The sequence below is a fragment of the Bufo gargarizans genome, chromosome 3, assembly GCF_014858855.1.
Source record: "Bufo gargarizans isolate SCDJY-AF-19 chromosome 3, ASM1485885v1, whole genome shotgun sequence".
Taxonomy (NCBI): Eukaryota; Metazoa; Chordata; class Amphibia; order Anura; family Bufonidae; genus Bufo; species Bufo gargarizans.
Genome location: NC_058082.1, coordinates 309,239,245 through 309,254,571, shown reverse-complemented (window position 1 = coordinate 309,254,571; position 15,327 = coordinate 309,239,245). Strand labels below are relative to the sequence as shown.

The following is a 15,327-nucleotide window of genomic DNA, read 5'->3' as shown; positions in this document are numbered from 1 at the left end:
TTTATACCTGGCGCTAACATTGACTTGTAAGGCTGAGTTCACACTTGAGTTATTTTGGTCAGTTTTGGCCCCATAATTAACCAAATAAGTGAAGTGTGCAGTGATTCTAAGAGCGACGCCTGTCATCTGCATGTCATACTGACTCACATTATTGTTTGACTATCACAGCAGACTTCCTATGCGTGTTACTGCAAGGCACACTGTTCTACACCACTACACCCAGGCTCTCTGCAGCCCGGAAATAGCTGGTTTTTTTTTTACGTGATTCGCCACAAATAAATTCCAATCAAATCTTTTTGGAAAATTCAGCAAACCGATCAAATTTATTTTTTATTCGCTCTCTACTGAGTATGTGTCAGTCAGTATTTTCTTACAGGAACTGATTTCATGGCACAAACATCTTTTCGGTTAACTGGGGTGAACTATTAATTTCTTTTGCCCTATTCATGTGATTTGTACTGTGCCAATTATACATATGATGAGTCCATGAATGATGTTATTCATGTATTTTATAACAATGTTGATAGTTCCTTCTATGTTTGGTGGTATTATATTTTTCAGTGAAGGAAATTAGCATACTTCCTGTTGGGTCATCTACTGCTTGGCAACACGCAAGGCTCCTGTCTAGATTCAACAATTTTTGTCTCATAATGAAAAAACACAGAGACCAAATAAAGGAGGAAGAGCTCAAAACAAGAAAGTGGTAAAGAATCATGATCATCTTAAGGAGGCAAAAGACTGAGAGAGCAAGCACCAGTCCTGCACAATGAGGTAATGCTTTTATTGAAGCTAATAATTTGTCAATTAGTGTATATACTATGGGAAACTTAGAAAACTAGGTGTGTAAAGATTACCAGTAGCAGGAGTAGACTATCTAGGATATAGTGATCGTTTGTATTATGCTTAGAAATTGGTGGGTTACAGTAAATCACCAAATATTATACAAATTATGAGTAGTAAAAGTTACTGTACTCATGAATGTCTGGGTGAACCATACTCAGAATCTTATCAAAGTTTAATACGCGTAACAAATTGAGCACATTGTACCACAAGTAACTCTGACAAATAGAATTACATACCTTTTATACACAGTAACCTAGGCAAGTGCAACTGAGTAGAAACAGCTACTGTAAGTCCATTCCAGATCTTGGCAGAGAGTGAATAGAAAAATGTGAACGTACAATTACACAACAGATTTATGTTTTATGCACTTTTATAAGGCATGATTAATTTTTTCAGAGTGACAGCAAGTGGTGTTTATTCACCCACAGATCTCAATGACAAAAATACATTTCATGCCTTATGCTGCTTTTTTTTCCAAATAACTTTTCCTAATGAACTTTTAAGGATAGATTCAATACTAAATGTGTAATGTTTTTTTCTTTGCCAAAACAAGAAGTAAAAATACAAGAAACATTACTTTTATTTGATTTATGACCTTTTCCTTTTTTAGGATCGATCCACTATTTGGTTTTGCTAAATAAAAAATGCATCAAGGGCACTTTATGCACTATTTTTCTGCATTTATTTGTTCCTTTTTTGTGTGCAATTTATTAGATTTGTAAAAAAAAAAAAATCTGGCATTTTTTAAAACCCATAGAGAAGCCTATGGAAAAAAACACCCCATGAAAACCATACCTAGAGCATTTTGTAGAGAAACGGGGTTATATAGATGCTCACCTGTCTATTGTCATGTAAGGTGCTCAAGAATTGGCTGACTCACCCAGTCAGAAGAGGGGTATAGGTAAAGTATTGATGGTAGACTGGCACACTGTATCTGGTAAACATGTAGAGGATAGACTGTGGTATTTAATACTTTATTTTCCTATTTACTCTATATCTAGGAAAATATAAAAAGTAGGGATGGTAAAATAGTAAAGTAAAACTTTAGAAGTCTTCACTAGTGATGGTTGGAGGTATAAATTCAATGTGGCCGCAAGGGGATGGCCAGCAAAAGTAATAACAGTCAGCAGTTGGTAGTTAATAGTGGTAAATGCTCCTATTTGGCCAAGGAGTAGATGAGATTCACTTACATTTTCAGTAGTCACTGTGGGTCACAAAAGGGTTAACACATTCCAGAAGGTTATTAAAATCCAATGGCATGCAGTGTGTATTGCATCGCTACTGTGGCGTCCCACAGGAGAGTATTACACTGCCTGCTATTACCTTACTGGCGTCTTCATTCAAGGCAGGCCAAGATCGGCGTCCCACGTGGTGCGGTATGAATTCAGCGCGCTTAGAGCGCTCAGCGTCCAACGTGGTGTTATGTAAATTCGATGTACCACGTGGTCCTATGTGGAGTCAGCGTGTCACGTGGTAATCCTCCTTTACTCTGCCGGGGAGGTTATGATGGATTTGAGGGCTGATAATAGATGGAAGCGCTTCCTAAAGTGTTGTCCTCTCAGTTTCTAGGACAGACGGGCATTTGCAGAGGTACCAGACGCGTTTCGGGGTCCAACCTGACCCCTTCCTCAGTGGTGCCCACCATTGATTGTGGCGCCCTTTTTAACCACCCCCTCCAATTGGATTGGATTGTTCAGATAATTGACAATCAGTCTTTCAAGGCTGGTTTTAATTATGTAATCATTATGAGAGTTTCATCTGTGATTAAGACTTTTCCTTTAATTGACAATGGCTTTAAGCTGGGTCCTAAAGTTCAGTATAGGTCCGTATGAAAATTGTAGAAAAAAATAATAATTATATATATATATATCTATATACATACACACAGTCAGGTCCATAAATATTGGGAAATCGACAATAACTTTAGCTTTTTCGGGACCCGGACCCAAACCCGAACATTTACATTTCTTGGCGCTTTTTGAAAGGCTGCACAGCAGCCAATCAACAAGCGTTTAACTGTGTGCCCTTAGAAGCCATCACAGCCATCAACCTACTATTGGCATGGCTGTGATTGGCCAACTGCAGCATGTGACCCAGCCTCTATTTAAGCTGGAGTCACGTAGCGCTGCACGTCACTCTGCTCTGATTAGTGTAGGGAGAGGATGCTGCTCCTGTCAGGGAGAGATTCAGGGAGAAATATTAAGAAGAACTGCCTTTTTACTCAGCGATCTAAATCCAATGTGTTTTGTGGGTGCAGTGCACAATTCTTTTAAGCCTGCACTGAGCCAACTTCTGTTAAAAAACTAACTTTTTTTTACTTCAGTTTGTCACTATCATTACCTAATCGGCAGCCATTTTATGCAACGATAGTGCACCAGCACTATCTATCTGCATGTCTGCTAGTCCAGAAATACAGCTTTTTTGCTGACTGTGCTTAAAAAAACTTTTTGTTCATATACTGGTCATCTTTGATTACACGTGCATAGGTGACAGTCACATTTAGGCCACAAATACGGCCATTAGGTTACTGCGGTTAAAAAAAATCGTTTGTTTATATACTGGTCATCTTTGATTAAACATGCATTGATTACAGTCACATTTAGGCCACAAATATGGCCATTAGGTAACTGCGGTAAAAAAAAACAACTTTTTTTCATATACTGGTCATCTTTGATTACACGTAGCAGGAGTGGAATAAGGCGTGACACCCGCTATTTCTGTCCTGATTGCCCTGACCACCCTGCCCTATGCTTAGGGGAGTGTTTCCGGAAGTACCACACACAGGTACACTTAACATAGGGATTGCATCTCACAGGACAGGCACACAGGGCTATTAGGGCCCATTCACACAGAGCTGCTGCAAGCCTCTCCTTTCACCTGGGACAAAGTGCATAATGTACTTCGCCACATCTCTGGGCGCTTTGCGCTTTGCACATTGTCCCATGGGGAAGGAGAGGTTTGTCCTATAAAGGTAAAAAAGAAAAAAAAAAGAAAAATCACCGGTAAGCAAAAAAGTTAATGTTCTGTTTCCAAAGTTCATAAAAGTTAATGTTCTGTTCAAATGTTATTATAAAGTTCATGTTCATAAATTTATTGTGTTGCGGCCTGGTTTTTTCTTTTTTTTTTTTTTACCTTCTAGGTGGACCAACCGATCGACCAGCTGCAGCACTGATGTGCATTCTGACAGAAGCATTGCGCTGCTGTCAGATTACACAAACGTCGGTGTAAGACGAGATTTCTCCTCTGCAGTAAAAAAGATATGTTTGTCGAGGCTTATGAGCTGAGGGAGCGGTGGTGTTCATATGCTTTGGCAAACACTTTGTATATAAAAAAAACCAAAAGAAATCCCGGCAATGATTTATTCATCCACATCGATTGATGTCAATGGAGAAATCGGGTTTGCCAGGGCATACGAGCTAAGTGGGCATGGATGTTGGGCGGAGCTCCTATATCCTGGCAGACTCCTTTCCCCTCCTTTTTTTTTGGCAGAGATTTTTTCATCCACATGGATCGATGCGAATGAAGAAATCTGTGCCGTTTAGTTTTTCTTTCAGCCCAGAGGCTGAACGGAAAAAAAAATATCTCATTACCTGTATGCTCAATATAAGGAGAATAGCAGAAACTCCTAATGCTGGCCATACATGTAATGATTGCGGAGACCCTCAAATGCCAGGGCAGTACAAACACCCCACAAATGACCCCATTTTGGAAAGAAGACACCCTAAGGTCTTCGCTGATGGGCATAGTGAGTTCATAGAAGTTTTTATTTCTTGTCACAAGTTAGCGGAAAATGTTTTTTTTTTTTTGTTTTGTTTTCTTACAAAGTCTCATATTCTACTAACTTGTGACAAAAAATAAAAACTTCCATGAACTCCCTTTCCAAAATAGGGTCACATGTGGGGTATTTACGCATTAGGGCCCCTAAAATGCCAGGACAGTATAACTACCCCACAAGTGACCCCATTTTGGAAAGAAGACACCCCATGGTATTTCGTGATGGGCATAGTGAGTTCATGGAAGTTTTTATTTTATGTCACAAGTTCGTGAAATATGAGACTTTGTAAGAAAAAAATAAAAATCATCATTTTACGCTAACTTGTGACAAAAATAAAAACTTCCATGAACTCACTATGCCCATCAGCGAATACCTTAGGGTGTCTACTTTCCGAAGTGGGGTTTTCTACTGTCTGGGCATTGTAGAACCTCAGGAAACATGACAGGTGCTCAGAAAGTCAGAGCTGCTTCAAAATGCGGAAATTCACATTTTTGTACCATAGTTTGTAAACGCTATCTAACTTTTACCCAAACATTTGTTTTTATCAAAGACATGTAGAACAATACATTTAGAGAAAAATGTATATATAAATGTAATTTTTTTTTAAAATTTTACAACTGAAAGTGAAAAATGTCATTTTTTGGTAAAAATTTTGGTAAATTTCGATTAATAACAAAAAAAGTAAAAATGTCAGCAGCAATGAAATACCACCAAATGAAAGCTCTATTAGTGAGAAGAAAAGGAGGTAAAATTAATTTGGGTGGTAAGTTGTATGACCGAGCAATAAACCGTGAAAGTAGTGTAGTGCAGAATTGTAAAAAGTGGTCTGGTCATTAAGGGTGTTTAAGCTAGGGAAGCTGGGGTGGTTAAACTGGCTGACATTAGCAATGTGCTAATGTCAGCTGAACATAACTATATTAGTGCCAGCTCACTGCCTAAAGCCTTTATTGAGAAAAACTAACTTTTATAATATGCTAATTAGCCTCTAAGAGCGGGGGGGGGGGGGGGGGGGGGCATTGCACCTGCTCCTAGAGGCTCCGTTTGCCCACCTCTTTTCACGCCCTTCTTCTCTTGACAGGGCCAGGACAATAGGAAGACCACAGCACTCCAAAAAGAATGTTGCATAAATATCTTATGTATTTTCTTATATTTTTTTGTGCATATATATATACAGTACAGACCAAAAGTTTGGACACACCTTCTCATTCAAAGAGTTTTCTTTATTTTCATGACTATAAAAATTGTAGATTCGCACTGAAGGCATCAAAACTATGAATTAACACATGTGGAATTATATACGTAACAAAAAAGTGTGAAACAACAGAAAATATGTCATATTCTAGGTTCTTCAAAGTAGCCACCTTTTGCTTTGATTACTGCTTTGAACACTCTTGGCATTCTCTTGTTGAGCTTCAAGAGGTAGTCATCTGAAATGGTTTTCACTTCACAGGTGTGCCCTGTCAGGTTTAGGAAATGAAGGTCAGTCAGTCCGAAAAATTGGGAAAACTTTGAAAGTGTCCCCAAGTGCAGTCACAAAAACCATCAAGCGCTACAAAGAAACTGGCTCACGTGCGGACCGCCCCAGGAAAGGAAGACCAAGAGTCACCTCTGCTGCGGAGGATAAGTTCATCCGAGTCACCAGCCTCAGAAATCGCAGGTTAACAGCAGCTCAGATTAGAGACCAGGTCAATGCCACACAGAGTTCTAGCAGTAGACACATCTCTAGAACAACTGTTAAGAGGAGACTGTGTGAATCAGGCCTTCATGGTAGAATATCTGCTAGGAAACCACTGCTAAGGACAGGCAACAAGCAGAAGAGACTTGTTTGGGCTAAAGAACACAAGGAATGGACATTAGACCAGTGTAAATCTGTGCTTTGGTCTGATAAATCCAAATTTGAGATCTTTGGTTCCAACCACCGTGTCTTTGTGCGACGCAGGAAAGGTGAACGGATGGACTCTACATGCTTGGTTCCCACCGTGAAGCATGGAGGAGGAGGTGTGATGGTGTGGGGGTGCTTTGCTGGTGACACTGTTGGGGATTTATTCAAAATTGAAGGCATACTGAACCAGCATGGCTACCACAGCATCTTGCAGCGGCATGCTATTCCATCCGGTTTGCGTTTAGTTGAACCATCATTTATTTTTCAACAGGACAATGACCCCAAACACACCTCCAGGCTGTGTAAGGGCTATTTGACCATGAAGGAGAGTGATGGGGTGCTGCGCCAGATGACCTGGCCTCCACAGTCACCGGACCTGAACCCAATCGAGATGGTTTGGGGTGAGCTGGACCGCAGAGTGAAGGCAAAAGGACCAACAAGTGCTAAGCATCTCTGGGAACTCCTTCAAGACTGTTGGAAGACCATTTCAGGTGACTACCTCTTGAGGCTCATCAAGAGAATGCCAAGAGTGTGCAAAGCAGTAATCAAAGCAAAAGGTGGCTACTTTGAAGAACCTAGAATATGACATATTTTCAGTTGTTTCACACTTTTTTGTTATGTTTATAATTCCACATGTGTTAATTCATTGTTTTGATGCCTTCAGTGTGAATCTACAATTTTCATAGTCATGAAAATAAAGAAAACTCTTTGAATGAGAAGGTGTGTCCAAACTTTTGGTCTGTACTGTATATATATATATATATGTCTATCCCCAAAAATGTATTCATAGTTGTATACTGGCCAACGTTTCGGTCTTATTCAAGACCTTGTTCATGGCCTGAGTTCTGTCTGTAGCAGAGCTATCGGATGGCAGCCACCGAGCGTCCTTCCCTCACTGCGCCTGCGCCGAATACTGAACGGTGCGAGATTTACACTACAGACACGGCTGGCGGGGGGAGAGCAGCGCTGCCCTGGCCCAGTCAATCAAGAGAAGAAGGGCGTGAAAAGAGGTGGGCAAAAGGAGCCTCTAGAAGTAGGTGCAACGCCCCCCCCCCCTGCTCCTAGAGGCTAATTAGCATATTATAAAAGTTAGTTTTTCTCAATAAAGGCTTCAGGCAGTAAGATGGCACTAATATAGTTATGTTCAGCTGACATTAGCACATCGCTAATGTCAGCCAGCTTAACCCTTTAAGGATCTCCGCCATACATGTACGGGGGAAGTCCGATCCCCAAACATTGCGCCCCACTTGCACGTGCAGTGGACGCCATAGCCGCCGGGTTTCTGCTATTTTAAATAGCATAGACCCGCAGCACATGTATGCGATCAGCCATAAGTCTGATCGCATACATTTTCCCTTTCAGATGCCGTGGTCAAATGTGACCACGGCATCTGTGCAGTCCGGAAGCAGAAGTCGCGCACTTCTGCTCTGGTAACAGCAATCCCCGTCTAAGATCAAGGAACCTGTTACATTGATCTAATAGGCTGAAGCCTCAAGCAGGCTTCAGTGGCTATTAGATGACTATACCAATACAGGGCACTAGGTGGCAGCATTGTATTGGTATAGTGCTAATGAAGTGGTCGACCTAGTGGAGCGCTATGAGGCCACCAGAAATCTGAAGGGGGTTTCTTTTGGGAGGGGGCCAGCTAAAACCCAGAAATTTCCTATCCAAACCCGGCAGCTGGTGCCAGCCAAACCCACCCGGGACGTACCCCCTGCAGACCCAGCCCCGGTATCACGAACCTGGACATATAAGAGCTGACTGCCCCCTTCGGGGTGAACCCATTGACACCAACTATGGCTACCGCCACTCACTGTATGCCAGGAAGCTATGTGCCACAGGTACCTTCGAGACTGTAGACAATAGTCACCTGTGCCAGGTGGAAGTGGGGGACACTCTAGTGGTGGCACTGCTGGATTCAGGGAGCCTAGTGTCCCTGGTAAGAGCTACCCTGGTGCGGCCCGCTGAGTATACTGGCGTTGTCTGCATTCATGGGGACCTAAAGGAGTATCCCAGCGCCCTGGTCTCTCTGTCAACGGTGGCCGGCAGGTGGATGCCACAAAGTTACCATATGAGTTGATAATTGGGAGAGACTTCCCCAGTTTCCCGGCACTCTGGCCGGATAAAAAAGTTACCGATACCCGGGAGACAGATGTAACCCTAGCAGAGTGGCCTGGCTCAGGGGGAGGCCAGAACCTTGGGAACCTGAGTCAGAAGGGCCAGCAGTAGGAATGACCACCACTTCGTTGGAAGAGGGGGAGACAACACTGCTAAGTGTGATGGTGGGAGACGTGGAGGACTTGCCACCGGGTCCTGAGCTGGCAGACCTCAATGTCTCTGGGGATAATTTTGATACAGCACAGCACCAGGACCCGACTTTATCCCGATCCTGGGAGAATGTGGTAGTAGTTGAGGGTGAGCCGCAACAACTGGGGGCCGAGTCTATGTTCCCCTGTTTTGTGGTTCAACAGGAGATACTGTACCGGGTAAATAAACTACGGGGTGAGCATATTGAACAGCTGGTGGTGCCCAAGGCGTATCGCAAGCTCGTGTTGGAGTTAGCCCAACATGTTCTTGGGGGACACTTGGTCCAGCAGAAAACGCACTGGCCCATTGTATTCAGAGAGGTGGAAGAGTATTGGAAGTCTTCTTGCCCAACCTGCCAGATAACCAGCCCCCAGCCACATTTCCGTAGTCCTCTGGTCCCTCTCCCGATTATTGAGGTTCCATTTGAGCGGATCGCTATGGATCCCGTAGGCCCAATACCGAAGTCCACTAGAGGGCACCAACACATCTTGGTCATCCTCGACTACGCCACTCGGTACCGGGAGGTGGTGTCACTGCGTCATACATCAGCCAAACTCATAGCTAAGGAGTTAATGGAGATGTTAACCCGGGTGATCGGGTATTGGTGCTGGTACCAACTGTAGACAGTAGGTTCCTAGCTAGGTGGCAGGGACCCTACTAGGTACTTGAAAAAAATTGGAGAGGTAGATTACAAGGTACATCAGCCGGGGAGGCGAAAGCCGGAGCAGGTGTACCATGTGAATCTGCTCAAATCCTGGAAAGATCAGGAAACCTGTACGGAAGACAGCCCACAGCCAGGGTTTCTAGGGGAAGCGGATTCGGTCCCTCTGTCGGAAGCAAGGGAAGCGGCTGCTACAGTGAAAATTGCTGACAGACTCTCCTCTAAACAGGCTCAGGAGGCCAGGGAGTTCGTTAGTCAGAACACGGATGTATTCTCGGCCCTTCCTGGACGCACTTCCATAATCCAACATGAATGGGCCAGTGAATGGGCCAGTCTTAATACCCAAGCCGGACGGGACATTGCGCTTCTGTAACGACTTCTGCAAATTTAATGAGGAGTCCAAATTTGACACATATCCCATGCCCCGAGTAGATGAGCTTATTAAGAAATTAGGCCAAGCCCGGTATTTTTCTGTGTTGGACCTTACCAAAGGGTACTGGCAGGTACCCTTGACAGAGGCTGCCAAGGAAAAAACAGCTTTCATCACGCTAGAGGGGTTGTATCAGTACAAGGTATTACCCTTTGGTCTACATGGCGCTCCCGGCACGTTTCAAAGGCTAATGGACATTGTACTCCGTCCACATCGTCAGTACGCTTCGGATATCGTTATCCACAGCACCGACTGGGAAAGTCACCTACCGGCTGTAGTGGACTCCTTTAGGAAGGCTGGCTTAACCACTAACCCGAAAAAGTGAGCGATAGGGTTAGAAGAAACCATGTACCTGGGGTATGTAATTGGGCGTGGAATTATTAAACCTCAGGTAAGCAAAATTGAGGCAATTCGGAATTGGCCACGACCGGTCACTACTCGGCAAGTAAAGTCGTTCCTGGGAATGGTGGGATACTATATGATTTTTGTCCCCCACTTTTCTACAGTCGCTGCTCCATTGACAGGCCTTTTGAAGGGACACAAGTCAGTGACGGTTCAGTGGAATGAGCAGGCGGAAAAGGCTTTCTCCGCTCTGAAGTCGGCCCTGTGTGGATCCCCGGTGTTGGTTACGCCCGACTTCACGAGGGAGTTTGTGGTACAGTAGGCCTCGGAGCTGTACTCTCTCAGGACATCAATGGGGAGGAGCATCCCGTTGTTTTCCTGAGCCACAAACTTACTCCAGCCGAGACTAGGTACAGTATAGTAGAGAGAGAGTGCCAGGCCATCAAGTGGGCACTCGAGTTTCTCCGCTATTACCTGTTGGGAAGAAAGTTCCGTCTGGTAACCGACCACTCCCCTCTCAAGTGGATGAGCCAGGCCAAAGAGAGGAATGTTCGGGTCACCAGGTGGTTTTTGTCTCTACAGAACTTTAAGTTTTCCGTGGAATATAGGGCAGGCAGGTTACACGGTAATGCAGATGCCCTGTCCCGGGTACACTCTCTGGTGGATGTTTACTCCCTCAGGGTTGAACAAAATGGGGAGGTATGTAGGAAAGCGCAAGGGGCCATCATTGACTGAAGATATGTGTCACCGAGGTTCCTGGCTTCGGTGAGGTAAGAGCCGGTAATTTTAAATGTCAGCGGCAGGCAGTGCTGACTGACACTATTGATTATTTAGTGTGGCTGTAAAGCTGATTCGGGCCGGCTCTTACTGGGAGCAGCCAAAGTGCGGGGTGGGTGGCTGTTCCCCACGTTCCAGGCCGGGTTTTGGTTTGGGATAAAAACCCAGTCTTACCTGGGTTGATTATCCTGCATCTGATACTGGAGCTTTGTCAGTCTGGGTGTTGGAGCCTGAGAGTTTGGGCAAGGACTAAGGCCTGCTATATTGTTTAGGGAAAAAGCACGTGGCCTTCTGCTTCACCCAAGGACTTATGTGCTGCAGCCTGGTGTGAACAAACACCAGACTCAAGGTGACTCTTTTTCCTTGAAACTGCCTTTTTGTTTTCGCTTTACTTATGTCTGAATAAAACACTGCACTGTTTAAGTTAAAGACATTGTCGTTGCCTCTGTACTGTATCCACAAGCCTGTATACCAGAGCAAATCCCCACAACGCTCAATAGAAATAGCCGAGCCAGCGCTCAGCTATTTTTGCCGGCCCCATACAAAATGAACAGAGGGCAGCTGCTTGTACGCAGTGTGCCCTCCTTCACTTTCGGGGCTCCGTTCTCAATACAGGTGAGGGTCCCAGCATATCCTGGTTATATGCACCCATTGTCTGTCATGAGACAACTCCTTTAATATTAAGACAGGCATGCCTCTAGCAGGGCCTAATAGGCTTCCATAGATGACTGTCCTGAAGGCCATTTTTAGGCCTCCAGCAGCCATAGGAACTCAGCAGCAGAACGCAATAGCATTTTAGGGAGCCTATGTAGATTTTAAACCCCTTTGATGCTGCAGTTGCTATTGATTGTGGTATTTAAGGGATTATTGGAGTCGCTGCATGTCTCCATCAGTTGCAGCAAGGCTTCCATAGTGATCCTGGAGCCATGGCTCCTGTGCCTAGGTGATCACCATACATACAAATACATGGGGAACAGACCTTATTCCCTGACAGGGGCTAAAAGCAATATATCCAAGGTTGAATCATGACATTTTGTTACCAAAATTGTTTCTATCATGAAAATGCCGTAAATATACTGTAGATGATGACTGCATAATCATCAATTATTGTGTGTTCAATGGCATGTGCAACTAAATAGCTAACAATGTTTTTTTTTTCTTCCATAGTGTTTATAGCAAATTCCTCCAATAACAATTTGGAAAAGTCAGAAACTTTACAATGAACCAATGTGCCACTGACTCCAATAGTTCTACAAGATGTTCCACGCAAGGCATAGACATCCAGTGCTACTTGATCCTGGACAGCAGCACACAGAAAATCCTTATTTCATGTATCTGCATTGTAATGGGAGTACTATGTATCCTGGAGAACACATTGGTCCTTTCCATGATTCTTACCTCTTCCCATCTGAGAAAAAAAACATCCTACCTATTTATCAGCAGCCTGGCTACAGCAGACCTACTAGCAAGTCTTATTTTCTCATACAGCTTCATTGACTTCCACGTTTTTCATAGTGCTGGTACTCCCGCAGTTTTTTTATTCAAACTTGGTGGCGTCACCTTGTCCTTCACAGCCTCACTTGGAAGTTTACTTCTGACAGCTTTTGACCGTTACATTTGTATCCATAAGCCATGGGCATATAAAGCAATGGTGACCAGAAAAAGAGCTCTTCTGGCATTGACAGTAATGTGGATCAGTACAACCATTATCTCATATCTACCTCTCATGGGTGTTAATTGCTGTAGTCTTGAAGTTGTCTGCTCAGAACTATTCCCACTGATTGGCAACAAATATTTGTTCTTTTGGATTGTGTTAGTTGTAATACTTCTCAGCTCTATAATATTCTCCTACAGCCATATTCTATGGAAGGCACACAAGCATACAAGCTATATGAAGAAGCATAATATACAAGCAGAAAAAGGACAAGCCCGAGTGAGATTGGACATCATGTTGGCCAAAACTCTAGCACTTGTATTAATTGTGTTGATAGTTTGCTGGAGCCCAGTTCTCATTCTTATGATTTTCAGCCTCATAAACTCATTAAATGCAAGAATCAAGGCTGTGTTTGCATTTTGTAGCACTCTTTGTTTAGTCAACTCCATGATCAACCCAATAGTCTACGCTCTCCGGAGCAGAGAGTTACGACGCAGGCTAATCAGAGTCTTACAAAAGCTGAAATGTCTGAAGAATCTGTCTGGTCAGCGAAAAGTGGATGGAACTGAAAAGAACATGGCTTTTGAGGCCACCTGTGATGACACAGTTTGTGATACTGAAGTCAGCATGTAAGGACCATTTGCTAGATCACTGCTGTAAACGACTGTCTCTTCACTGCTCCTCGTGCTGAATTTCCATGTTTTTATTGCACAGTGAACATATCAGAACTTTACTGTGTACTAAACGAATCCTATTGCACTGCTTTCCTCACATTAATGGGTACAGGAGACATTTGTATCATACAGAAGCTCTAAAGAATCTTAATATATTTTACATTTTGTTTGCAAAGCTATGCTGCCCATGTCAAATGACTAGAGGCGGAAACAGCTAATTGCCTTTTCACATGGTCCAAGGATCGGGACAATTATCAAGGATGAGCTTTTGTAGACCCATGTAGAAAGCCCTTTGTGACACAAACTTACTATATATAGTTCATGCTGGATGATATATCCGCAAGCCTTTAGACTCTTAAGAGCCCTTTAAACTGCCTGATGTTCAGGGAGATTATCGCCAACAAGTGTTCATAATCGTTAGCAATTATCTGCCTGTGTAAAGATAACGCCTGGTTGTTATGTACCCAGCTGTTGGAAGTGAGGAGGCCTCAGGTAGCCCCCCTGGATATCGGCCCCCCCAGGAATTTTCCTGTATGGTATATGACCAGTCCATCCCTGATTCACATATATAAACCACATTATTTCACACTGAAAAATCTGATATATACAGTTCTGTTGCTGGATCTTACAGTTCTCAAGTAAGCAATGCACTTGCACATTTGCCAAACCTTGTTTTCATAGGAGACATCCTATCAGTGTATATGAACCAGTAGGCACTGGCTATGATGCTGTGGTAACAACCAAGGTATTTGGTTAGTGTGCGGTCAGTTAGCTCTGTTTTCTAGTATGAGTTGTATATGATGACATAAAACTGTACTATAAAAAATAAATGTAATTACATAGTGTTATATATTGATGATTTATTGTGTAAATTGCTTTATAAGGCCTCATACACACAACCGTGTGCCGGCCATGCCCATGTGTGGACAAATTTCAATCCGCAATGCAAGGGCACCAACAGTATGCCCGCCATCTGCGGATGCGACCCATTCACTTGAATGGGGTTCGCAATCCGCATATATATACAGTACAAACCAAAAGTTTGGACACACCTTCTCATTCAAAGAGTTTTCTTTATTTTCATGACTATGAAAATTGTAAATTCACACTGAAGGCATCAAAACTATGAATTAACACATGTGGAATTTTATACATAACAAAAAAGTGTGAAACAACTGAAAATATGTCATATTCAAGGTTCTTCAAAGTAGCCACCTTTTGCTTTGATTACTGCTTTGCACACTCTTGGCATTCTCTTCATAAGCTTCAAGAGGTAGTCACCTGAAATGGTCTTCCAACAGTCTTGAAGGAGTTCCCAGAGATGCTTAGCACTTGTTGGTCCTTTTGCCTTCACTCTGCGGTCCAGCTCACCTCAAATCATCTTGATTGGGTTCAGGTCCGGTGACTGTGGAGGCCAGGTCATCTGGCGCAGCACCCCATCACTCTCCTTCATGGTCAAATAGCCCTTACACAGCCTGGAGGTGTGTTTGGGGTCATTGTCCTGTTGAAAAATAAATGATGGTCCAACTAAACGCAAACTGGATGGAATAGCATGCCGTTGCAAGATGCTGTGGTAGCCATGCTAGTTCAGTATGCCTTCAATTTTGAATAAATCCCCAACAGTGTCACCAGCAAAGCACCATCACACCTCCTCCTCCATGCTTCACGGTGGGAACCTGTCACAACCAGACATCTGAGAAGCTCTGACAGATGCCTTTCAGAACCTCCTCCTTGAGCTTTCTTTGTTTTGGTTTTCAGTTCCTCATCTCGTTAGCCTCTCTCAGCTGTCTTGTAGTTGGACTGATTGCATCCCTTTAAATTCCTCCCCATAATGCATTAGTGTGCGGTTTATACAACTTTCTGGAGAGTGTGTGCATGCTGATCCTATTTCCCAGTCTTCTACAAGATAAGTGCTGTACATTCATTTGTGATTTTCTGTTTGCTGGATCCCAGGTGACCCTGATTCCCTCCGTGTCTAGTGT

General features: G+C 43.5%; 1 protein-coding gene across 1 annotated transcript; it reads left to right on the top strand.

Moving 5' to 3' along the window:
• The first annotated feature begins 565 nt into the window (after positions 1–565).
• CNR2 (cannabinoid receptor 2) lies at positions 566–14,155 on the top strand. The gene is made up of 2 exons (XM_044286023.1): positions 566–771; positions 12,185–14,155. Exon 2 carries the CDS (start codon positions 12,237–12,239, stop codon positions 13,302–13,304), a length of 1,068 nt encoding a protein of 355 aa, XP_044141958.1. The 5' UTR covers positions 566–771; positions 12,185–12,236; the 3' UTR covers positions 13,305–14,155.
• The last annotated feature ends 1,172 nt before the right edge of the window (positions 14,156–15,327 follow it).

Excerpts from the sequence above, each read along its gene's own strand:
- CNR2 (XM_044286023.1), top strand. The coding sequence starts at position 12,237 with ATGAACCAATGTGCCACTGACTCCAATAGTTCTACAAGATGTTCCACG.